This window comes from Condylura cristata, unplaced genomic scaffold (assembly GCF_000260355.1).
Source record: "Condylura cristata isolate star-nosed mole 26May11 unplaced genomic scaffold, ConCri1.0 scaffold00031, whole genome shotgun sequence".
Lineage (NCBI taxonomy): Eukaryota > Metazoa > Chordata > Mammalia > Eulipotyphla > Talpidae > Condylura > Condylura cristata.
The window spans coordinates 7,255,071-7,281,970 of record NW_004567132.1 but is presented as its reverse complement, the minus strand read 5'-3'; the positions used below and the strand labels follow the sequence as shown (position 1 = coordinate 7,281,970).

General features: G+C 33.3%; 1 protein-coding gene across 1 annotated transcript in view; it reads left to right on the top strand.

The window, feature by feature from the left end:
• USP34 (ubiquitin specific peptidase 34) overlaps nucleotides 1-26,900 on the top strand; it is a 216,771-nt gene that overhangs the window by 148,930 nt on the left and 40,941 nt on the right. Inside the window, exons 36-54 of the mRNA XM_004691429.2 lie at nucleotides 1,651-1,691; nucleotides 1,807-1,931; nucleotides 2,891-3,043; nucleotides 3,912-4,016; nucleotides 5,491-5,546; nucleotides 5,669-5,789; nucleotides 6,738-6,921; nucleotides 7,315-7,475; nucleotides 10,287-10,352; nucleotides 12,175-12,321; nucleotides 12,408-12,464; nucleotides 12,557-12,634; nucleotides 13,317-13,411; nucleotides 16,847-17,019; nucleotides 19,645-19,798; nucleotides 21,228-21,306; nucleotides 22,813-22,866; nucleotides 22,971-23,066; nucleotides 26,788-26,852. Of these exons, the coding sequence (XP_004691486.1) occupies nucleotides 1,651-1,691; nucleotides 1,807-1,931; nucleotides 2,891-3,043; nucleotides 3,912-4,016; nucleotides 5,491-5,546; nucleotides 5,669-5,789; nucleotides 6,738-6,921; nucleotides 7,315-7,475; nucleotides 10,287-10,352; nucleotides 12,175-12,321; nucleotides 12,408-12,464; nucleotides 12,557-12,634; nucleotides 13,317-13,411; nucleotides 16,847-17,019; nucleotides 19,645-19,798; nucleotides 21,228-21,306; nucleotides 22,813-22,866; nucleotides 22,971-23,066; nucleotides 26,788-26,852 (2,010 nt within the window). The remainder of the gene's footprint in view (nucleotides 1-1,650; nucleotides 1,692-1,806; nucleotides 1,932-2,890; nucleotides 3,044-3,911; nucleotides 4,017-5,490; nucleotides 5,547-5,668; nucleotides 5,790-6,737; nucleotides 6,922-7,314; nucleotides 7,476-10,286; nucleotides 10,353-12,174; nucleotides 12,322-12,407; nucleotides 12,465-12,556; nucleotides 12,635-13,316; nucleotides 13,412-16,846; nucleotides 17,020-19,644; nucleotides 19,799-21,227; nucleotides 21,307-22,812; nucleotides 22,867-22,970; nucleotides 23,067-26,787; nucleotides 26,853-26,900) is intronic.

Genomic DNA, 26,900 nt, shown 5'->3' with positions numbered 1-26,900 from the left:
GGCTGGGACAAAAGGCTGCCGCCTCAGGCAGGGTTCCCTCTGTATGGCTTCCTGCCTTTCGCTGCCACGCCTAGATTTTTAAAGGAGCCGAGCGAGTTAAAGGAGCCCAGGGAGTTGGAAGCCGCTGGCATTCCTGGATCAGTTCCTGCCTGTGTGGCTTCCCTTATGGGGACTCCCCAATCGCCGTTCTCCCTCGGTTATTTTCCTTCTAGTGAGTCCAGGGCGTTCTCATTTGGGTTGAAGCTCGTAGCATGAAAGTCTATAGTCCGTTTTTGTATAATCCCGTGCGAGTTTGGATGTAGTCGCCGGCTTCTTTATTCTGCGGCTATCTTGCTGGTTCCCTAGCTGGTCGAGCTGACCAGCGGCTTTGAGCGGTGCCCAGGTGCTCCGGATCGGGTATGCAAATTCAGCGGTTTTTCTCTCACCCAGGTATTGAGGATCAGATTTGCAGTCTTTCTGCAGCCTGGGCTCCACTCACTGAGCTGAGCCGTCCAGCTTTACCTCCAGGGTTTAGCGTGGGGCAAAGCGGCTCCTGCAGCCCGCGGAACTTCCAGGGGCCCGGGGTTTTCCCGGGAGTTCCCTTCTGGGAACTACCCAATAGCCGATTCCCTCGCAGTTATCTACCTTCTAGTGAGTCCAGGGTGTTTTCGTTTGGGTTAAAACTTGTAGTAAGTGAGTCTGTAGTCCGTTTTCAGTCCTCAATTCCTATGCAGGCTTGGACGCGGTGATCTCGGTGTCTTTACTCTGCCGCCATCTTCCGGAAGTCGCTTTTTTTTTTTTTTTTTAAGATTTATTTATGCTGACAAGAACTGGTTTACAAGCCAGAGGTGTGGGGGTAGAAGGGGGTGAGGTGATTCACCAGAGACTAGTGGGAAGTGATCAGATCAGGCAGATCTACAGAAATGTACTACTGAGAGGAGCATCGGGTGAGACAAGAGGTCTGCTGTGCCATGTGGGTCATCTCCCTGGCCGGGGATTGAACTTGTGTTGCAGTGGCTGTGGAGAGCTTCATAGTGCTGTGCTTTAACCCATTGTGCTACCAGGAAGGGTCCACACTGTTTTGTTTTTTTTACCCCAAACAGTTGTATGGCAAATGTTAATGGCTTTGTTAAAATAAAATTTTAACACTTGTTTAAATTGAGGAAGTATTTTCATTGAAGTTACTAAAATTATAATGGGGAAATAGAGCTAGTAATATATCATCGATTTTTCTCTACCTTTTAATAATAATTTGCTTTTAATCATTCTTGATAAAAGTTTATTTTAAAAATACAGAAGAAAGAATATTTTATGTCACTGTACATTTAATTTTTTCTTTTGGAATCAATTTTGACTATAAGCTATTTTAACCTATATCTTTGATACACAACTCTCCAGTAACTAAATCGTGAGCACATTTTGAGGATTCACTTAATATTATAGTCATTCAAATTTCATTAAATTAGAATCATTTTGGTGTTTGCTATAATAAAATTTACCAGTGATGTAATTAAATAAATGACAAGTACCTTGGGAAAAATAGGTGCATAGCTTTCTTAAAAACTTATCTTTGCTGAATGAAAATTGTATAAATTTTAAAAGATGTGATAATTAGTTGTTTTTGATTGCTGGATTTAATTCTGGTGGTGTGGTGTGTTTTTACCTTTACAGAGTTTTGAAAGCTCAGTCTGATCACAGGTCTAGACATGAAGGTAAGGGTTCTACTGAGTTAATTTTTAATAAAGATTTGGATAAGTAAATACATTTTAATATATTTAATTGTATTTTATTACACAAGTCTTTAATGGTAATTTTTTTTTCCTTTAGTTTCACATTATTCAATGTGGCTCTTGGTGAGTTGGGCTCATTGCTGTTCTTTAGTGAAATCTAGCCTTGCTGATAGTGATCATTTGCAAGATTGGCTAAAGAAATTGACCCTGCTTATTCCTGAGGTAAGATAAAGATGGAAGATAAGCACTGTAACTTCATATGTATTCATATTATTAACATTGGTAATGAAAAGGGGATAAAAGGAAACAATGGATATGATTTTGTATAAATGGCGCAATATCTGGGATTTGCCTGTTTAATCTTAAAGGCCTAGAGTATTTTCACGAAACTGTACTTTAAATGTCTTTTACCATTCATTTTATAAGTATTTCTGAAATACTTTGTTTAAAGAGTGAATATTTTGGTTTTTAATTGCTCTGTAGAATGGGATGTACTTGAGTGTTTATTTTAGTAATTTATATTTTAGAGAAGTTTCTTTTGCTTGTTTAATTAGAATAAGTCATTAGATGTAAGAGTAAAAATTAGTCATTTTTTTCATAAGAGTAAAAATCACTCATTTTTTTATTCTGATGATTACACTGAATTGAGTATAAATTTTACTAGCTATTTTGTTTTTACACCATCTATCCAGGTGAAATAGTAGAAGCATACTAATAGGCTTAGATACATTGTTTACTGTTGTCTTTGCATAGAATGCAAATAAATGTTCTTGTTCTGTTCCACTTTGTCATTGAGACATTAGAATCTGTAAAATGTTTTGCTTTAAGTACTTTCTAAGTTGATTATAGTCCTAAAAATGTTTTATCCTTCTCATATTGTAAATACATAATTAGGAGTATCTTTTCAATTCCTTCTTGTATTTGTTGTATTTATTTGATTTTATTTCTGTTTTTATGATCATATTGGGATTTCTGTAATTTGTTTTCATAATACTATGAACTTTGAGGTACTTTATTTAATCACCTATTATTTATGTGCACTAACATGTGATCAGAAAGTTATTTTTTAAAATATGTTGCTAAAGAAGCCACCTAACTTGTTATTTCTGCAAGCATATTAGCCTTAAGACTAACCTTTAATACCTAACTTAAAATATATTTGGAATTTGGTTTATTCATAGACTGCAGTTCGTCATGAGTCTTGCAATGGTCTTTATAAGTTATCTCTGTCAGGCCTGGATGGAGGAGACTCAATCAATCGTTCATTTTTGCTGTTGGCTGCCTCAACATTGTTGAAATTTCTTCCTGACGCACAAGCACTCAGACCTATCAGGGTAAGATTTTGATTGTCTGGGCGCAGTGTATATGTTTGTAATTTTCTTTCCCTTAAATAAACTTGGATATTTTGAGTACTTGTTTCCTGTATACAGTTTTGGTAAGAGGATAATAGTTACATAGCTCTTAACAGGACAATCTTGTAACTTATGTACATGTTACACTTAAAACATTACATTTAACACAGAGCCTATGTGCTTTTATTTGAGCTCAGTAGGATCGGTGATGGATAATCTGTTTGGGAAAGAGCATCTATTCAGACTAGATCCTGGGCCTTGTATTAATAAGTTGAAAGAAGGATCATTAATGTTGTTTTCTTCTCAGTCATACATTTTCCTTTTCATCCTTTTCATCTGAACTTTCTATTTCCTTCCCTGTTCCATTGTTTATACTAGACTTGTAAAAAAGCCTTTGTCATGTGATATAGAGGTCATTCATACGTGAATTTTATTAATCCTAGATTTACATTATAAATAAACATAATGTCTTTGTTTTTCACATTTTAAAACTATAAAAGAATTTAATGTATAGGTAAGTTTACTTATGCTCATGTTTTGTGGGTGTTTGCCTGTACATTTTTATTGAATACTTAAGTCTATCACATTAATATTGTTTGTTTTTCACGTATTTTTCAAATATGTTAACAGTAGTTTGAATGCAGTGTTGTCTGTTTCAATTTGAAATCATTTACTTGTGTACCTATTCTAACTCTACAGAACCTGGGAGTGTTCTTTTTTACTACTGTTAAATTTGCATACAATTTACTCTTTATATGAAGATTTATTCTGTAAAACCAGTTTATTAAATATATTTTAATTTTCTCTTTTTAAAATATTTTCGGACAAAGTTAATTTTTTTTCTATACAGACAGATGATTATGAAGAAGAACCAATGTTAAAACCTGGATGTAAAGAGTATTTTTGGCTGTTATGCAAGTTAGTTGACAACATACATATAAAGGATGCTAGTCAGGTATGTTGAGTAAACAAGACATTAACTTGCTATCATGTATGTTCATGAATTTATAGATGCTTATTAAGGGCGCTTTCATCAGTTTACAATGATTTGAAACTGTTATAACTTTTCTATTGTATTGATACTTTTCTCTAATTCCTTTTTTATTTTACCTTTCACTTAAATGTCCTTATTTGGTAGCAGTAGTTTCCTATCTCTTCTGAGTGAGATGTGTGTATGTAAAATTTACTTGGAAAATGAAATCCAGATGCTATTAAATTTTGTAGTTTTCTATAGTAGTATGTAGATTTGGAGTTCTGGATTTGCACAGTAAAATAGCAATTCAAATACAAGTTATTTTAAAGTACAGAAACATTCATTTTCTTAAACTAGACCAAATTATTTTCATTCAAATGAATGTTTAAAAGAATTTAATTCAAAGACAAACTTGTCCCATAAAGATTTTACACCTTTGTAAATATAGTAAGCTTAAAGCATGTGCATTATTCCAAAAAATGAGAACTATTTGAAAATACATTTGAATATTAAACATTTTCTCAATTTGTTTTCAAGTATTAAAAAGAATATAATATATACATGTTACATTTATTTTTATAGATTTATTTATTTATGCATACAAGAGGTACATAAATTCACCAGAGACAGTGGGGAGCAGAACAAGCAGATCTACTGAAATACACTGCTTGAAAGGAGCAGCAGGCAAGACAGGAGAGGTCTGCTGTGCCATGTGGGTCACCTCCCTGGCAGGGATCAAATTCTTGCTGCAGTGGCTTCAGAATGCTGCTTTAACAAACTCTTGCACCACCATGGAGGCCCCATTTACATGTTCTATTTTAAAAATCTTGTAGTGTTTGAATTTACACTTTCTATTTGCACAGTAGTCATAAAATTAATACTAAATACATTGAAATTTATTTGATTTATATTCATAGTAATATTGATTGCCAGATAAATATTTTTTTTAATAACTTGAGATTGTCCATTTGAAGTAGGAATCTTAATTTCTTGCTTGAGTCCAAGTAATTTTCCTCATTAGAGATCTGAATTTGCGAGTTGTCACAAATGAATTTTATTTTATTAAGTGTATTATCTTTTTTCTCATTTATAATAAACTGTAGGAAATTGTGTAATGCTAGATTTATGTTTGTTTGTAAAGCTGGTCTTAAAAATAATCATTAGGGGATTATTGTATGGTATGTGAATTACATCTCAAAGTTGTTAAAGAAAAAGTGAAGTAGTTACAAATCTTAGTGACCTATAGATAAATTACTGTGGCGACCACAGTATAATGTTGTATGGTATGTGAAAGTATTATTTTATTATGTGTGAGTGTAGCTGTATTTTTAATGTAATGAGTGTACTAGTGAATTTGAAGCAACTAAATTCTTAGGATAGGATTTTGTTTTAATATCTGAATTTCTACTAATCAAAAATCTATTTGAATTATGTCTTTTCCTCTTTTTGTGTTAAGACAACACTCCTTGACTTAGATGCTCTGGCAAGACATTTGGCTGACTGTATTCGCAGGTAAAATTTGATGTGACATTAGCAGTTAAATTGTTGAGAAAAGATAATGCTATATAATTATGTGAACTGTTTTACATGCCTTTTTTTTTCTTTTTTCTTTCTTTCTTTTTTTTTTTTTGTAGCAGGGAGATCCTTGATCATCAAGATGGAAATATAGAAGATGATGGGCTTACAGGACTTCTAAGACTTGCAACAAGTGTTATTAAACACAAACCACCCTTCAAATTTTCAAGGGAAGGACAGGTCAGAGGTTCCCCAGAAATTCACTTAGGGAACTCAACATATGTATACTTGTAGGTAGGATGTATTACCTACAGCTCAAGGCATACAAAGTGAAATCAGCAAAAAAATAAGATACATGGGACAAAGGCTGGTTGAAATGAGGTTCAGACTTCTAAGAGTTTTTTCCCAGTGGAACTGCAGAGGATGTGCTTTATTCCCATAGCAATGAGTGTAACAACATTAAAGTGTTGTCTTCTAAGGAACTCTCTTAGGAATCTCCTACGATTCCAGGATTTTTCAGTCAGGGGCTTGGTATTTTAGGCACACCCTGCCTGAAAAATTGATTTCTTACCACTGAAGTTCTAGACTTTCAGGTGGAAAGCAGGTATTCAGCCAAATACAGGGAGGTACAGTGAGATACTTTAATCACTTAGGGAAAGTTTTAATCAGTGGAGACAACTGATGACTATGCAAGTTTATACATGATAATCAGTAGCCAATCTAACACTACAGCTTTTCTAAGGATTTCAGTATCTCAGTCTTAAGTATTTATTTCTGTATTCAACACATTACTCTAGGAGATTTTATGCCTCAGGGCAGTGTATTTTAGTAGTATTGAGATTGTTTTTGCTGTAGTCACTACTCTTATTTTTACTATAGTCAAATAGGAAGGGATTGAATAAATACAAGGTTAAGTTAGGGAGTACTGAGTCTTAACAAAAATTTTTGACCACTGAATGGAGTGGAAAATAATAGCATCCTATGCTAGATGTGAATCTGTAAGAAGGAGCTAATCAGACATGGGGGAGGAGAAGCAGGAAGTGATCAATCCCTACCCAATCCATCTTCTCTAAGAGAACTGAACATTGGGAAGACCTTCAGATGCTGTTCTTGAGTTTTTTAAGTATTTCTGTAAATTTTAATTATTACATAATCCATTTTCTGATACTCATTTTTCTTCTTTTCCAGGAATTTTTAAGGGATATCTTCAATCTTCTGTTTTTGTTGCCTAGCCTAAAAGATAGACAACAGCCAAAATGCAAATCACATTCTTCAAGAGCTGCTGCTTATGATTTGTTGGTAGAGATGGTAAAGGGATCTGTTGAGAACTACAGACTAATACATAACTGGGTTATGGCACAACACATGCAGTGTAAGCATTGTTCTTTTCCCTTTATCTTTATAAATCTGTATGCAGAAACAAGGTTATAGAGGACCCAATTTAAGAAAATTCATTCCCAGACTTTAATAACATTGTAGCAACTATATAATATTAAAGCTAAAATAGAGGTACTTGTTTAAAAGATTTGAAGGACTTTGTATAGATATCCGGAATCTTGGCTTAGTGCGAAGTAAAATCAAGCTTCATAATACCTTGAATTTTTAGGGAATGAATCTGTTATGCCATGTGATCTTACTATTTTATAAATTACCATAATTTTATATATACTAATGTAAGTAATGTAGGAAGTGCTTATTAATAAAACCATGTATGTTTGATAGATTGTTGGGGGGGGGCATTTTTTTCTCCTGCTTTTTTCAGCAGCCCACGCACCTTATAAATGGGACTACTGGCCTCATGAGGATGTCCGTGCTGAATGTAGATTTGTTGGCCTGACTAACCTTGGAGCTACTTGTTACTTGGCTTCCACTATTCAGCAACTATATATGATACCTGAGGCAAGACAGGCTGTCTTTACTGCTAAGGTACAGTTGTTTAAAAATTAAAACAGAAGTGTTGAATTTTTATGCAGATGGGGCCATAAAAAATTTTCAATTTAAGTAAAATTTTGTTTGATAAGTAATTGATAGTGTTTGATACCATGTGCTAACTTGTTATATTTAAATTACTTTTACATTTTGCTAAATTGCTATAAACATAGTATAATTAATACTCAAAGGAAAACTTGTTTAGGAATATATACTTTCAGTGTATGCAGTGAACATATTTTTAGTTAAAACAACTACAAATTTTGTTTACGTAGAAATAAGAAAAGACTATAAAACAAAAATACTACCAGAATTATTCAACTTGTTTCTTTAATAATTTATTCCAAAAGGCTTATTTTTATGACAAATTCTGCTTTTGTGTTATAATTTTTTGGCTAACATTTTTAATGCTTGAATGTGAGTTTTTGTTTTATTCCATCTTCTTTTTGTCCTGGTCTTTCCCCTCCCAGTTAGATAGATATAGGGTATACATAAAAGCAATATTGAATCCTGAATAGGTGTAGGTTATGCTTCACATTGGAGATGGTCTCCAGTTCATAGTATACTTAATTTTTTTTCCAGCTTTAGTTGTATTGATGGTTTTAAGTTGATCATCTCAGATTGACTATGTTTAGAAAGTTTAACTGATTAATTTAGCATATGAAAATTTTTGTGGCAAAATTTGGTTGGCCTCATCTTCATAATTTTGTGATACTACAAAGAAGTATGTTTTCTGTGATTTTCTTTTGGCTGGTGACTTGGCCTTATATTTTGGTTTTCTTCTTCATTAATAACCTTTTAGTCCCTAACACTGTTAGCAATGGTTAGATTGCAACAAAAAGGATATTTGTTCTTTCAATTAGAAATTGAGTATATTTCTCATCTGTTCAGCAATTAGATATGCTAATTATGACTAGGTCTCATAAGAGGTATTATTGGTTAAAAACTAAATTTAGACTTGTCTTACATAAAAATTCTTACAGAAAAAAATTTGACTTTTTACATTTAAACTTTATCCTTTTCAGGTGTTCATGAAAATACTTAAGCTAAATATATTTTTATTGCTGTAAAATGTATGTACATAAAATTTACTCTTAACCTTTTAACAGTATATAGTTTTGTGGTATTAAGAACATTCACATCACTGCTTCAGTCTGTAGAATTTCTCACCTTCTGTACCAGTTATATGCAGTGAAGGGTTGCTTAATGATGGGGATATATTCTGGAAATAGGTCATTAGATGATTTTATCATTGTCTGACTGCAATAGAGTATAATCACACAAACCTTGATGTTACAGCCTCCTACACATGTTGGGACCATTGTAGTATATGCGGTCCACTGTTGACGAAAACATTAAGTTCCACTCCTCTGTGACTCTTTTGGGTGGGGGAAATTTGCACTTATTTTATCCTGAACTTATTCTTGGGCCATATATTGTCTTCAGTTTTTTCTGAGATACTTTATTATTCTGTGCAACTTCCTCTTTAGGTTTAGTAAGAATCAGTAAGGTTCATCTCGATGTGGTAGGGAGAGATTACATGCTGGTTAATCTAACCATGAACTCTGGGAGTTCTCTGACATATCTTGGGGAAACTTTGTTTATGTGATATGGTCAGTAATCAGAAAATGTACATATAAACTCTTTAGTTCAGTGTTAAGCTCTGTGTTTTCACATACATGTAAAAAGTCAGCACTCTTCTTGGGCCACCCACCATATGTTCAGCCTCACTGTTAGGCTACTCTGCCTTAATAATGATGGAATGGCACACATTGCTCTGTACAGTGACTTCCTTCAAATATTTGGTGACTTTTTGGCTATGCAGTTTCACCAGTGTTCTTAAAATGAACACTAAGATTGGAACCTTTTGATTTGTATGACTTGAAGATAATCAGATTCAAGTGTGAGAACCATTTTCAGAAATCTTCTGGCCATTTTTGTTGATTCCTTACATTCAGTTACATAAAATTTTGTAGTACTTATATTTTGAACGGATCTTGATTTTAATATCCTTGTGACCTTAGTTTGACTATGAGCTCCTAGAAAGCAAAACCATATTTGCAGATGCCTCAAAATGAATGCAAGTAACTGATAGATACTTCTGGCATATGGGAGGCTTATTATTCTCTGAGACTGTCAGAGCTTCTTCAGAATCGTGAAGTAATTTATAATGAAGATAATGCCACCCTTATGGTTTTGTTTTAATAATTAATGTAGAGTATATTTAATAAATACCTGAAAAGAGATTTAAATATCTATTCAACAAATCAAGTCAAAATCTTCATTAATGGCATTTAATGTTTACAGAATTTTCAAAGATTTTAGGCAGTATTCCTTTGCTGTGGTAAAGACCTACTATTCTAAGAAAAATAAGTCTAGGAAAAATAAGGTATGGCTAGATGGAGAGTGAAGTGACATTTCTTAATCTCTTTTAATGTGTGGATTTTGTGATGGAAAACTATTGCATACCTAAGATTTTTGCTATTCTTACAAAGTCACCAGCTTATGAATCAGCACTAAAAAGAGGAGTATTCATTTGGAAAGCTGTTTATTTTTTCTTAAGATTTCTGTATTCATCAGTTACCTTATATAACATACTTTGCATACATACATGACATATAAGTGGCTCTATATAGTAAATAATCTCAGTTTCAAAGAAATGTATATTTTTCCTAATTTAACTAAAAGAATGAAATACATTATAATACTTAAATAGAATTTTTTTAATGCTCTATCATTTATTTTATTGATTTGAATTTAACTTACTAACCAATATATTTTAATGGAAAGTTTTCTTTTGATTTCCAGTACTCAGAAGATATGAAACACAAGACCACTCTTCTGGAGCTTCAAAAAATGTTTACATACTTAATGGTATGTTTGTATAGAAATCTAATTAGATATACCTTTTGACCAAAGCTAAAAATAATAAATGGAATTCTTTTGTATTGTCTTTGCCCTGATTATAAATACTCTTTACACATTCTTGTGTGTGTGTGTGTGTGTGCACGCTTTGTTTTTTTAATAAAGATTTATTTTTCATCCAAGAAGTAGAGTATAGGCCTGGCCAGAAGTGTGGTGGGATGGGGTGGGGAGGGAGAGAGGTGAGAGGATTCACCCTAAACAGAGTGGAGAGCAGAATAGACGGATTGACTAAAATACACTGCTGAGGAGAACAGCGGGCAAAATAGGAGAAGTCTGCTTTGCCCTGTGGGTCAGCTCCCTGGCTGGGAATTGAATTCATGTGGTAGTGGCTGCTGACAGCTTCATAATGCTGAGACTTAACCCCTTGCAGGATTAAGGCCTCTTCCCATTCATTTTGTCAGTCTTCTGTGCTATTAACAGTCACATCTCAGTTATCTGCATCTTATTAATTTGTCCTTTGAAGAGTCGCTCTATCTCATATCCCATCACAGGGTCTGTCCCTACCACTTAGGCTTTGAATTTTTATCTGTCTTCATTCCCACCCCAAACTATGAAAGTAATCAATCTTATAAGGGAGGAAAAAAAAAAAAAACAAACTTAAAACTATTACTTCCTTCCTTAAAACTCTTCAGTGTTTCTTTATTATGAACAGAATAGTCAGGCTCATCAGTGTGGTTCATAAAATATGTGATTTATGGGCCCTCCCTGGTGGCGCAGCGGGCTAAAGCACAGCACAAAGAAGCTTAAGCCACTTCTGCATGGGTTCGATTCCCGCCTGCCCCAGAGGAGATCCACATGGTGAGGCAGACCTCTCCTGACCCACCCACTGCTCCCCTCAGCAGTGTACTTCATCCATCTGCCTGTTCTGTACCCCATTCTGTCTCTGGTGAATCCTCTCACCCTCCGCATCTCTGTCCTGTACCCCAGTTATGTATGAATAAATAAAAAAAAATGTGATTTACAACTCCCTTTTAACCTCTTTATTCTCCATATTCAGCCTTATGATGTAATAACTGCAAGCTCTGATAATTTCATTGCCTTGCATAGTTATTTATACCACTCCTCCTGCCTATTTCTCTTCTCTTTCAACACACTCCTTTTTCTTCCTATTATCATCCTTCAAGAATTAACTTGAATCTTAACAAAGCATCATCGAGCCACCTTTATACTCTAACTTACATTTGTATTGAAAGTTGTCTAAATTGTTAAATTGTTGAGGACAGAGATTATATCATATTTATTCCTGTGTTTTTTAGATTCTGACACTTAATAGGAATTAAATACAGAAATTTTACAAAATTGAAAGATTTACTAAGTCATTCTTTGAGTCAACTTTCTGTCTCCTTTTAACATTTGCAACATTCAGTGTAAATTGACAAAACAGAAAACTGCTATTCTAAACTATTTGAAAACATTGCTAAAGAAAGTTTAGTAAACAGTCTGCAGGAAAAATTATTCAGGGTTTGTATTTTATGTTTGATTATTCAGATCTGTTTTCTTTGAATCCCAAATTTCTTGATAGAAATCCTGTATTAGATAGAAATACTTTCTTAAGAAAACTTAAGCATCTTCTGTCACCAAAATTAAGATGTTGAAAATGCCATGAAAACAAATTTAAAGTAGAAGATTTTAAACCCTTAGAAATTTTTTACCTGATATTATTACCAACTACCTTGTAGTTGTCATGTTGTTCAAGAGCCTTGTGATAATTTTCTTACTTTATTTGAGGCTTAAATTTGTTTTATAATCTCTAAACCCTCTTCCTTTACAGGAAAGTGAGTGTAAGGCTTATAATCCAAGACCTTTCTGTAAAACATACACCATGGACAAGCAGCCTCTGAATACTGGGGAACAGAAAGATATGACAGAGTTTTTTACTGATTTGATTACCAAAATTGAAGAAATGTCTCCAGAACTGGTTAGTATTAAAATACTAAATTTCTTTGAAATTTGTACACATTTGCTCAGTTTTAATTACTGACTTATGTTTGTATTTTTTAAAAGAAAAATACCGTCAAAAGTTTATTTGGAGGTGTAATTACAAACAATGTTGTCTCGTTGGTAAGTATTCTACCTGTTGCTTGCTTTTGAGAAATCTTAATGTATATTTTTTCTTAAAATAAATTACTAATTTTTGGCTGTTGATCAATCAGGATTGTGAACACGTTAGTCAGACTGCTGAAGAGTTTTATACTGTAAGGTGCCAGGTGGCTGATATGAAGAACATTTATGTGAGTAAAGTGTGTATCTACAGTCTGAAATATGTAGCCTGAAACAAATTTTTTTTCTGCTCTTAACTATTTGTATATTATGTTTTCCAGCTTGAGAGAAAAATTAACTTTAATGTTTTAATCTGCTTTCTTTTTGCTATACTACTTGAGAATTAGAAGTAGACCACATAGCTGATTTTTACTCAATCACAATTTAAATCCTTGCCCCTTTGAAAAATTTAATAACATTCATAAAATGTCTTGTCAGTGGTAGGGGAAACAACTTTTTTCTAAAATTAGAAAACTTTTTTAACAGTTTTTCTCTATGCATTCTATACAAATAGTAGTTACTGCCATTAGTATTTTTGCATACTCTATAAAAAATGACACTTAAATTTTTTTTTATAGAAAGGAATCTTATTGAAACAATTCTTAACATGTTTCACATGTGGATCATTAATAATCAGTGTATTTACTACTTTAAGTAGTAAATACACTTTCAGTTCAAATCTTTCCTTAAGTTCAAATCTTTCCTTCACCATATTATTGACCCTTTTTACTTGATTTACCCAACTTTTTTATTGTTCATGGCGACCACTTAATTCTTCTGAACTCTAGAAGGTTCTCTATGTCCCACAAATAGATGAAATCATATGTTGTTTCTGTCTGTCTTAATTCACTCATCATAATACCTTCTACTCAGGAATCTCTTGATGAAGTTACTATTAAAGACACTTTAGAAGGTGACAACATGTATACCTGTTCTCATTGTGGGAAGAAAGTACGGGCTGAAAAAAGGTATGACTTTTGAAATGTAATTTTTATCATTTCAATAAATTATCAAATAAATGAAAAGACAATTTAAGTTAATGTTAAACTCTTATGAAAAAATATGTGATTAAAGCTAAACGGTTAGTTGCTTGAAGCTCTTTCTCATAAAACATTAATGATAATAAATAAAAGACCAAAATTAATAGGCAGCTGTAAATCAGAGATATTCTTCAGGGGTAGGAAGAGGGATCAAAACAGGGGAAGGAAGATAACAAGGGACCATGTTGATGTTGCATGGGTGAATTGGTGATGGGAATTCTACTTGTACTACTGCAGAGAAGGGAAAGCAAATATTGTAGAAAAATGAACAATGATGCAAAATATATATAAATAAATAAATCAAAAAGTATTTCCCAGGTTCTGGTTGCTAAGCACACTGCAGCACAAAAGTGGAGTCTAATCATTAGTTTTACAGGTGAACATTTACTGGCAAAGAAATTGGATTGAAAGAGCATCTTATGCAGGTACTAGAAACAAAGGCAGAAAAATAGAAGTTACCTTTTGTGTTCAAGAAATTCAGGATTAGAACAGTTTGCCCTAAGTAGATGATTTGCATTGACCATTAATAGAAAATAAAATTGGTAATATGTAATGGTATGAAACAAAGTAGCATTTAGATTTTGGATTATCTGCATAATTGATTGATTAAAGCCCATTAGAACATTAACCTGAAAAAGGAACATAACTGTTGCAGAGGAGTGAGACCTAAGCTAAACTAAAATTGAATTGGAAAAGTGACAAAATCAAATCAGGGTAGGACCTTAAGCCAGAAACAAGGGATGGGGTGGGGCAAGGGAATTGTAAGAGAGTCTCACTGAGGCAGTCACTTAAAATTAGCCACAGAAATGGAGGGGGAGAAATGGCATCTAACTATAGTCCAAAAAAGGTGTCACTTTGTTTTGCTTTTAAAGTAGTTTAATGTTATGCTTTGCCCTGTTGTAGTAATGGAAACAGAGTTGTTTGTTCATGGAATCAAATATAGATTATTTAGTAGAAGTTTGGCTAAAAAAAAAAAAGAAAGAAAATGAATTCTAGAAATCTGTGGGATCAAACAGGAGTTCTGTAAATGAAATAGACCTGAGCATGTTTGAAGGCAGAGCATGAACAGCTGTCACACAATGTATATTAAAAGTATGTGAGATTTTATAGCAGGAGTATAATGGACCAGGTGAGAAAATAATGATAAGAATAATGAACAGCCATATACCAGAGACATTTTGTGGGGGTGGAGTGGGGAATGGGATCAAAAGCGGGGTGGGTGGAGTGCACAGGACTATGGTGGCATATGGCATATAGGTGACTCGGTGATGGGAAACCCACGGGGTTTACAACTGAGATAAAAAAAAATGTACAAAATGATGTAAAAATAAACTTGTATTATTAAAAAAAAGAAAAAGTATGTGAGATTTTCCTAGGTAAATAAATAGTCATTTGAAAGAAGTGTTCGTTTTCTCAATCTCCAGAGGTTACTGCAAAAGAAAGAAGTGTGACAGAAGTACTAAAATGAAAGTATAACTGTGTAGGGAGAAGACAAACTCAGCTGGCTAGTATGGGTTAGTGTACGAATTAAGGACTTACACTGCATGGAGTGGAGTCAGTCATAAGTACAACATGCAGTTTTTCATCTCGATTATAACCCCTGTGGAATTCCCACTATCAGTTCACTAGTGTGCTGTCACCACAGCCCTGTGGGCTCTTCCTACCCCTGTTTTGCTCCTATTCCAGGTATAGGGCTTATTCTAAGGAGAATCTCCTTTTAGTTGAAATAAATACAGAAACATTGAATATTATTACTATTTTTTTTTTTTTTTTTTTTTTTTTTTTTTTTGCTAATCTGCTTCTTGAAACATTTCTGCATTTGACTTACTGATTCTACTCTTTCTGAAATACCTGTCTCTCTCCCAGGCAAAGTAGTTTTATTCAGTCCTTTGTACTCTTTCAGAAGTCTATAATAGCATAGTAAATGTTAAACAGAAATGGGCCAAGGATTTTATTCTTTTGTCTTCAAACCTTTTGCTTCTCAGTCTTTGTTCTTTGCCTTATACCACAGTGTTAGTCTCCACTGATGTGCTTTTGTCTCCTAAATCATCTTAGTTAATTTGTGTTTTCGTTCCTCTCTCAACTGTATTACTTGTGTGCCTCAGAGACTTAGTATATAACATAAACTCTTAATTCTTCAGCTATTTTTGTCTTTTATTTTCTGACTTAATACATGGGTCTACTGTTCATGAGTTCTTCAGGTTTCTTAACTCTCAGGATAAAGTTCATGCTCTAATACTACATATAAGCCTTTTCATCATTTGACTTATTTATGATTCTGTACCCTATTCATTTGTCAGTCTCCCAAATAATCAGTACTAATAAAATTTTAAACATCTTATTCTTTCAGGTTGTAACACCTTTCTCCTATATTTCCTATATCCTTAAATTCCTTGTTAAATTCCTTGTTTTCCCCCTTAAGCTCTTGGTTTAACCAAACTTTTGAATTCCATAGACAGTGAAGAATTCTTTTCCTAGTATTTCTAATTTTCATATATATATATATATATATATGTATGTATGTATGTATGTATGTATGTATGTATGTATGTATATGTATATGTACTGTTACATATTGTTTAAATAGAAATTTTTAATTTTTAACCTGAGCTAGCAATATATCATACCCTAGGTTTAGGTAGTCATTTTACTTACTGTGACTGCTGTTGTCAGGCATTACTTTTTAAGTTGGTATTTTCTTTTTCTAGTATTTTTTATCATTATTAATTTTTGAACAGTATTTGATTTTTCCCTACATTGTAGGCCATATAGTTTTCCCATCACTCTAGCACCTGTGATCCAATACTACAGTCCCTCTTCTTCTTTCCCGTTTTGGCCCGCACCCTCCTCCTTTTCTGTAAGGCATCATTTATTAATGGTCTCTTGCCATTAATAAGTAGTAGGGACTACAGTTTAATTTTCATTTTACAAATTAGGACTTAAGCTCAGAAGTTCAGTGAACTTGTATATAAAGTCATACATCTAGGAAGTGATACAGGCAGGCTTTGCAATTCCAGTTTACAAAATTGCCTGTGTCCCTGTTATCTAAGATGGAAAATTCTAAAATAAAGCTCTCCTTGCCTTTGTAGTGTTAGTGTGATTCCTTACTGTTTTCTACTTCTCTGTATCTTCATTATGGTGTTTAACATAATGTACAATATTTTTATTTAGACACAGGAAAATCCTTTCAATGTATATAGATTTTAATAAGTAAATAAAATTGTTATTTACTACGACTTGAGCATTGAAAAAATTAGTACAAATATATTGAAATTTAAGTATAGTATAAAAATGGAACCAACTAAAGTACTTTTGAAAGACAGTGTTTTAACAATTGTGGTAATTTTTTGTTTGTTCTTTCAGAGCCTGTTTTAAGAAATTGCCTCGCATTTTGAGCTTTAATACTATGAGGTATACTTTTAATATGGTCACAATGATGAAAGAGAAAGTCAACACACACTTTTCCTTTCCATTACGCTTGGATATGACACCCTATACAGAAGATTTTCTTATGGGAAAGAGTGATAGAAAAGAAGGTAATTTTCCATCTTTTGTTATGTTTGCTATAGGTTTTACAAAAACGATAGTCATAAAATTGTAATCGGATACACATTTAGTAAAGTTGAATTGAATCTTAGAAGAATTTTTTGAAGACATTATAGCACAATCACTTAGCAGTAATGTTTAGTTATCTAGTAGGACTAGATACTCTTCTAGACACTGGGGAGACATGGTGAATGAGATAAATATGGTTCCTGCCCTTGTAGAACTTAAATCTAGTGGGTAAGCCTTATGTTAAACATGAAAATACAAGTATAATTGTTGTCAAAGGACAGTGACTGTATTATAGTTGTAGGGTATAGGAAAATAATTAATGAAAATGTGACATAGTGAAGTTTGAGTTAGAGAATTGATGAGCTTTTTTTGTTTGGTGATTGGTTTTGTTTTCTTTTTCTTTTCTTTTCTTTTTTTTTTTTTGTTTTGTTTTGGATAAGCTCTTTTGGTGGATAGTAGATAGAGACAGTTGATGAGATCAGCAAAAGGCAGTGGCCAAATCATTTTGTTGTAAGCATGTTATTACTTTTGATCTTTATCAAAAGATTTTCAGCAAGGAACCAAGATAATAAGATAGGATTTGGAAAAGGTTCTTCAAATTACAACAGTAGAAATAGAAGTTGATGGAGTATGCAGCAGTCATTCTGGTAAATAGTAGCTTAGATGAGAAAGCTGCCATTAAGGCTGGAGGAAAATATGTGGCAAATAAATGTTAATAGGACTTGATTAATTGAATAAATCCAGAGTTCCTAGTCATCTACCTCCCAAGTAACTTGCTATTCTTAAATTTACCCAAGTATTACAACAAAGAACAAAGGATCCGCCATTATAGAGTGTACATTTAGTGTGCCGCTCTAGTAAAGAGTGAGCTAGGTTTCTGTCTTGATCAGCTAGGAGAATAAAGGGTCAGAATTTCAAGAAGATCTCAGTAAAAAAGGAATATGATCAGAAATATTAAATGCTAATAAGAAGGGACAGTTTAGTAAGAACACAATTGAAAATCTAGCATGTAAAAGATCTTTGGCTACCTTTTCAAGATAGCCAAATCTGATAAAGATGTATCTGATAAAGACTTACCTTTCAATGAGGTGTTGTTATAAGAAGGCAGGGAACAGTGAGCTAAAGATGGCACTTGATTCTTAAAAACTTTCCAATTGTTAGTACTTTCATACAATCAGTGGCTTTCAAATTCCTGTGCCTCAACGATCACGGAGGGGTAATGAATGGAATTTAGTGAGAGAAGAAAACAGAACCAGTACAATCCTTGTCTCTTATGTTCTTTAGGCTGAAAAGTCTATTTCACATAATAAGGATCCTGGCAATGTTTGTGTAAATAGTTCTACAGATTTTAAGATTTGAAGAAACCACTGTATTGTAAGATTAAGGAGAGGGAAACATCTTTTAATCTTTATAGCTTTTACCTGGAATTTAATTAATGTCCCATTAATATTTTACTAAATGGAGAAGAGGGGTATAAAAAATGAGTATACACTGTTCATTCAAGACAGCAACAAACTCTTTAAAGAGAGAAGATAGTGAGCTATAGCTATGAAGGAGTACAGAATTAAGAGGGAATTTTAAGGTTAGAGTTTTAGTGTATATAGAAGCTGTATGAAATGAGCCAATAGAGATAAGTTTGAAAATATAGTTGTAATTAAAAAGTGGACTGAGCTGTGTATATATATGTATGTGTGTGTGTTTTATATTTCTTAGGGCCCTTACCAAACTATTTGTAAAATTATAGAAGATTGGCCATTAATTGTGCTTCATTGAATATTTTTCATAATTCCATGTGTGAAGGTAGTAGGAATTTATGCCAACATAAAGGAATGTGTTAGGCTACAAGTGATACATTCAGTCAGATTCTGGCACATCTAGCTCCTCAGCCTTTGCTTTGAAATTGTCAGTCATTTGCTCTTCTCTACCTACTTGTCACTTTACTTTCTAGTTTAAATTGTGTACTCACTTATTTAACCAAATACATTTTCATTTCCCTGCTTCAGATTATACTTTTCCTATGCTGTGGGAATACAGATCATAAAGCATACATTATCTTCAACTTTATAGACCAATTTGCAGTTTTTTCCTTAGAATCTTTTTATTACCTTTCAAACTTAAATCTATGGGAAGTTACCTATTTTACTTCTATCTACATAAAGCTCCTAATAAGTAGTGTTTTCAGTTAGTTAATTCTCAGTTGGAAGCATGCACCAGTACAGTGTTCCATTTTCCTTTACATGAGTCTAAAAAGCATAAATAGGTAAACGTCTCTTCAGAGCTTGTGTTTGTTGCTCCTAGTAAAATGAATGAAACATTTTGTGTTGTTTCAAAAGGAATAATCAGATTAAACAGAAGGTAGTTTGTGTATTATATTGAGGTTGTCCATAGTTACAAGCTAAGATATATTGTTTTCCTAGTGATTTGTAACTATAAAAGTATAGTTTGTGGGTGGTGAATGAGTTGCTAAATAGAGTTCTTTTGTACCCATTCTAATATCTAAAGTATATGTGCTTATTACTCTATAAACGTATTATGTAAAGTGATGCTAAGGTTCACTGTGTGTAGTTTTAAAAATTGTTGCCATTATTTTATGTAAATCATTTCAGGTTTTAAGGAAGTCAGCGATCATTCAAAAGACACAGAAAGCTATGAGTATGACTTGATAGGAGTGACTGTTCACACAGGAACAGCAGATGGTGGGCACTATTATAGCTTCATCAGAGATATAGTCAATCCACATGCTTATAAAAATAATAAATGGTGAGTTCTAAATATTTCATTCTTTGGATAAAAATTTTTTTGTTTTTAAAATTTAAGCTTTCTTTTTAGGTATGTTTATTTCTAGTTTTCTAAAAATTTGCTGTAAAGTTAAGAAAAGGGGGCAGACAAAATTTTTCAATGTAAATGACTTTCTCGAGACAACATCAATCAATTGTTAAAAACTTCATGGATCTCGATACTCTTGAGAACTTGGTGAATGCTTTCCTCTAGGAAAAAAAATTGAGATGAATACATGAATAAATGATTCCAAATCTTGTGTTTTCATTCAAGAGCTGTTTACTGAATGCCTTCTCTAGGGTGGCCACAAAGTCAAGATACATGGCAGTTAGACAGTATCTATATTCTCTATTCTCTACACTTTACCTGTCCCCTTTGACACCCATATTCTTTGTATCTTTTATCAAGTTAATGGTTGGAAGTCATTAAATCAGTCTTCAGTAGCTGTTTTTGGCCTTAGGTTGTTAGGTGGAGATTCATGCATAGAAACTATATTTGTGCTTAGGTATTGTTTTAAATACTGGGGATATAACTGAAGTAATGTACATTGGTAAATTGATCTCCAATCACAGGATAGTATTAATAATTGTTTATTTTGTAAACCATCATTTTCATGGTATCTTTTTAAGAGTGTATTTTCATCATTGTATTTTGAATTTTTTTAACTATAAATTTTGAAATATACTTTGTTTGAAAGTTCTTCCACTTTTCTGTTTTTCCTGTTCAATAGCTTTACATTTATACAAACTTTTTTTTTAAGATCGTACCCCCCCCCCCCCATTTTTTTTGGAGTTAACATTGGTTTCTGACACTGTATGATTTAGGGGAATAGGTTCATACTTTGTAGATTGTATTTCACCACACCCACCACTAAAAGTATCCACTGTTCTTTACTACTGAACTTTGGTCTCCCTCCCTACTTTATTCCCATCCTCACCCTTTCTCTCCACTACACAGATATTTTATTACTCTTAGGATGTAAGTGGATTTTTCAGATTTTAAAGTGCTTTTGACTATGTTATAAATTTCAGGTACATTAAAGTTGTACAGAACAGAAGCTTATTTAGAATTTACTTCATTTTAATAAGTTCAATCAACAATTGAAAGTATATGAGCATGTAATCTAAGTATTTTTTAAAAAGACAAAAACAGTAACAAACCCTAGAAGTCTAACTGTGGAATAGAGGCTGAAGGACTGAGAGTGGGAATCAAATATGTAATATGGTAGAATTTTAGTGCTTTGGTAGTGAGTATGGTATGTGGTAACATACTTGAAGGTGTGATCTTACACCACTAAAGGATATACAGTGTTATAAACCAATGTTACTGCAATTAAAAAAAAATTATTTTTAAATAATGCAAAGATATTCAATATATGTATACTTGATCAATACTACATGCTCTTTTTTAGGTATCTTTTTAATGATGCTGAGGTAAAACCTTTTGATTCTGCTCAACTTGCCTCTGAATGTTTTGGTGGAGAGATGACAGTAAGTTTTATTCAGAAATTGAGTGATTTGTGACTCTTCAAGTATTTTGCAGCCATAAAATTCAGTAACAGTCACTTAGCTTTCTTTTAACCACTGATTAAATCTCAAATTTATTCACTTATTTAATAGAGTATATGCCAGACATTGGGAAATACTTAAAAATTTTTATTTCATGTGAAAATATTTTACTAGGAAGTTGCCTAAGCTGAGCAGTAAAGAATTACTCCTGTAGTGCTTTTTCATAACAGTAGTGGCAAGATAGAAAAAGAACATTTTATCTTTTATGTAGCTAACAATAGTAAGAAAGAAAAATCTCCATTGGTAGTTTATTTTAGTACTAATTTTCTGAAAACTTTTTTTTCTTATAATGATGTATTTTTATTAATTGATGTATACAAGAACTGGGGTGTTGGCCAGAGGTACAGAGGAGTGAGAGGATTCACCAGAAATAGAATGAGGAGCAGAACAGGTGCATCTACTGAAATACACTGCTGAGGGGAGCTTGGAGCAAGACAGGAAAGGTCTGCTTTGCTATGTGGATTAGCTCCCTGGCTGGGGCTTAACTCTTATGGCAGAAGCTGGCGATAGCTTGGTAGCACTAAAACTTGGTAACCCTACCCCACCAGGGAGACCCTGAAAACATTTTTTTTAAAAACACTGTTGAGGCCCTTCCTGGTGGCGCAGCAGGTTAAAGCACAGCACTGAGAGGCTTAAGCCACTTCTGCATGCGTTCGATTCCCCACCTGCCCTGGAGGAGATCCACATGGCGTGACAGACCTCTCCTGGCCCGCCTACTGTTCCCCTCAGCAGTGTACTTCGTGATCTTCCTGTTCTGCTCCCCACTCTGTCCCTGGTGAATCCTCTCACCCTCCACATCTCTGGCCTGTATCCCAGTTCTGTATGGATAAATAAATAAATCTTGAAAAAACAACAATACTGTTGATCCTCACAAGTCAAATATTAGTCATTCCATTTCACAGATAAGCCAAGATAGTTATTTTTTTGTTGTGATACAACTTTTCACTTTCTGGACTTTAATGAAGGAACTTCCTTATTGCTTTTTGGACCTCTTCGGTATTACCTGGATAGGACAGGTGAAGCCAGCAAATTGCTAACACTTTGGAAATGGGTAGAAGGCAGTAATGTTATTTTTGCTGCCTTTACTACAACTATTGTGTCTTTAGATACTATTCCTAAGATATTTTCTCAAAAAAAAAGGAAAAGAAACAGGTAAACTTTGCAAAGCCCTTTTCTTCCAAAAGAAGTTTTTAAAGTTGCAAGTTCATTATATTTTTGAATGCTTTTTATGCTTTATGATAAATTACCTTATAAGATATATTAGATCTTTATTTTTAATTATACTCTTAGAAACATTAGTCATGGATTTTTATGAATACTTACACAATTTGTGAAGTTGCCATAAAGTATAAAACAGCTATTTGTGAGTTTTGTTTTCATATACATGTAAGCTTCCTTTTTTAAAGAAGGAAAATTTTTTTTGAACAGACCAAGACCTATGATTCTGTAACAGACAAATTTATGGATTTCTCCTTTGAAAAGGTAACCATTTCTTACATTTTATTTTGTTTTCTTTATTCCGTGTTGTTTGCTCTTATATTTAATTTGTCCAAATGAAAATGTCCTTTTTTTTTTCACTTGTAAAGACACACAGTGCATATATGCTGTTTTACAAACGAATGGAACCAGAGGAAGAAAATGGCAAAGAATACAAATTTGATGTTTCATCAGAGCTACTAGAGGTATTATTTAATTCCACTTGAGCACATTTGAAAAACTTGATTAAGAATGGAAAATAATTTTTAGGATCTGAAAAATAAGAAAGTACAACAGGGAAATTGGGGCAAGCTCAACTATAGTTTTTATGATGATGGTCATAAAACTTAACATCATATGATGATGATGATGGTCAGAGCACTGCTTCTTGGATTGGGTGACAGGCTTACAAGAGTTCCTTTTCTAATGTTACATGTTATTTACAAGTAGACTATATTGGAAATGCATTTAAAGTATTTTATAAATTACAAAATAGGTATCTCACTTGTATAAAGTTTTGTTTCATAATGTAGTGAGTAGTAATGTTGATTTATAAAAAGTATTCATAACTAAATGTGTCTTTCATCAATGTTGTAAACTTCAACCAAAAGTATAAAAAGTAAATATCCAGAAAGGTATATCTGATTAAAATGTAGTCTTTCCAATTTATGGGGGTGGAGTGGGGAATGGGATCAAAAACAGTGAGGGGAGGGAAATGCAGTGGACTTCCTAGTGATGGCACATGGGTGATTTGGTGATGGGAAGCCTAAGGGAATTACAACTGAGGTGGAAAAATGCACAAAATGATGTAAAAATATTTTTTTTTTAAATGTAGTCTTTCCATCTCAACAATTCAGCTTTTACTGACTGATTGATAAATACATTTTGGGTCAGATCTAAAAGCTGAGGAATTCTGTTCCCCAAACACTCTTAACTGATACCCTGCCTACTATTTGTTAGGGTTAAAAAGAAAAGAAAATTCTCCAGAATATTGTAAAAGAATATTATATTCTTCTAAGCTTTTGAGTTGGATTTACCTGCAAGATAAGATTTTTTCACTAGATTTCCAAATTAAATAATTTCCATTTTGTGCAAGACTTTGTGCCCCAACATGTTCAGATAGACCAAGTCCTTGTTCTAAATCTGGGCTCAGCAGTATTTAATGACAACTGGCCCATTTTTGGTGAAAATGAAGATTTAAACAATTTTAAGTAACTTATATCTTCCTGTTCTCAGGATTCTTATTCTTTTAAAAATTGAGAACATTTTATTTTTTAATTTTATTTATGTATTTTTAAAATTTTCTTTGTTGTTCTTTTTTGTACAATATTTCGCATTTCTCCCAGAGATGTAGTCCCCACAAATCTTCCACCACCATATGACCTGTGAACTGTCACCATAATCCCATAAGCTCTTCCCTCCCCTTCTTTGACCTCCCTGTCACATTTTCCCATAGATCTTATACCTCAGATTTATAGTTTACCTACAAATTTTCTTTTTTTCTTCTTTGACCTTTTGTCCCATTTCTCTATATTCCTCTAATGAGTGAAACCATCTGATTTTTTCCTTTTCCTTCTGATTTATTTCACTGAACAAAATACCTTTTAGCTCCATGCATGTTGCTAAAAGTGGCAGTTTATCTTTTTGATTGCTAAGTAGTATTGCATTGTACGCATAAACCACATCTTCTTGAGCCAGTCATCTGTTTTGGGACATTTAGGTTGTCTCCATATCTTAGCTGCAGTAAACATACAAGTATAGGTTTCCTTTTGAATTAGTTTTTGTGTCCTTTGGGTAGATTCCTAGGAGTGTAAGTGACACCATCCTATTTGCCTTGCTCCTCACTTATTTTATTCTTAGCATGTTAATTAACATTAATATAGATTTTAGATATAAACTGGAATCTGATCCTTTTGATTTTGGGACTAAAAATATAGTTAATAGCAGACTTTTCCAGAAGGGAAGTATCCAAGACAATCACTACAATGTGTTTGCTTACTTTATTATATGATTCTCAGGAGAGTACTTAAAAAGATAGATGATTGGGATTGCTGGTGGCAGGTAGTCAGGAAATGGTTCAAGAACATAATCTTAAACTCAGACTTCCTAGTAAAAAATTCATCATGTAATAAATACCCTAGGCAAAGAAAACATTATATATCAACTTCAGAAGGATATGATCTTACTAGCATGTTTTAGGAACTAAAAGGTCACCAGTAGCTGTATTAATAAATACAGGAAAGAACCTACAAATGTGTACTGACCAATATAATACAGGAATTTCATACTTCTACTTGCCCCGTTGATTTCATACACATTTTCTTGATACAATATAAAAAGGATGATCAAAAGGCAAGATGATTATTTCTGTAGATCCAGAAATGAAACAAAATTAAACCAGCTATCTATCTAGAAACCACGAGTTCAGGGCTTATGAAAATTATGAAATTACAACACGGAATCTAAAGCAGAGCTCATGACTGAAAGCAGAAAACTTGTAATGGAATTCTGTTGCTTTGAAAAAGCCCTGAAGTGTGATCTGTGAATGTCAAACTCTCTGTATGTTACTGCGTAATAGAAAGCTATATGCCTACAAATGCTAGAGAATGAGGAACTTTGAAGCCAGCTATCCAGTGACAGGGTCTTCCAATTATCAGTGTAGAGCAAGAGCCTCTATAGTGTGATTATAAGACCTGGTTCTGGATTAATATAGTATACTGGACAAAGAGTAACAAGGTATTTGAAATATCAGAGCAAGAGCCTCTATAATGTGATTCTAGGACCTGCTTCTGAATTAGTATACTGTAATGGACAAACAAGTTGAGGTAGTTTAAAATCTTTAGAGGGATAAAAGATAGCCACTAACATCATATATCAGATAATAAATTTGTTCCAGCCAAAAATGCTTTATGCAAATAATGAAGAGAGCGTGTTTAAGTTATTTAGAGTGTTGCTAAAGGAAAGGAAAAACTAAACTCTATAGAGGTATCATCCTATAGGCCTGATGTCACAAAAAATCACTTTTATATATTTTTAGGAATGAATAGACTCATGCCTCATTTAGATTTTCCAAACTGAATTAAATTTTCATTTTGTTTTTAAATAGAAACCTTTCTTATCAAAATACAAGACAGTTTTTACTTATATTTTTGCTCTTCAGACCAATATTTTACTTTTTAGTTTCAAAACCAAACCACATTTTCAGAAATCCGTGATTACTATAACACTGCAATATGCTCTCCAGCATATGGAGTAGTGTTTCAGAGTATTTTTAAATGTTCTGTTGTCGGCCCTTCCTGGTGGCGCAGCGGGTTAAAGCACAGCACTAAGAAGCTTAAGCCACACTTCCTCATGAGTTCGATCCCCCCCTGCCCCGGAGGAGATCCACATGGCGTGGCAGACCTCTCCTGACCCGCCCGCTGCTCCCCTCAGCGGTGTACTTCACAGATCTGCCTGTTCTGCTCCCCTCTCTGTCTCTGGTGAATCCTCTCGCCCTCCGCATCTCCGGCCTGTACCCCAGTTCTATATGAATAAATAAATAAAAATCTTTTAAAAATAAATGAATAGATGTTTCTGTTGTCTTTGACATCATTTTGAGGGTATATACCCCCCAAAGCATTAACCATTTAATGTTACTTAGATTTAATGAAAAATTTAAAGACACAATGAGAAGGCCAAAAAATCAGCCTACAAAGTACAACACCATTATCATTCCGTGTAACCATTAAATATTGACAACTTTGAGCATATTTAATAACTGCTTTCATTTTCCTTTCACCTAGGGGAAAAATCAGGTTGACTTTAAAAGTGCATGTATTTTTTTTGTTTCTTCTTAGAGAGAAAGTTTCTTTGTCTGATAAAAATAATGGTAAATGTACAGAAAAGTAAATACTTTCTGCTATCTAATGTTAACATTTTTTCCTTCAGTGGATTTGGCATGATAACATGCAGTTTCTTCAAGATAAAAATATTTTTGAGCATACATATTTTGGGTAAGTTTGGTAAATTTGCTAATAGATTTTTTGTTGTTGTTACACATT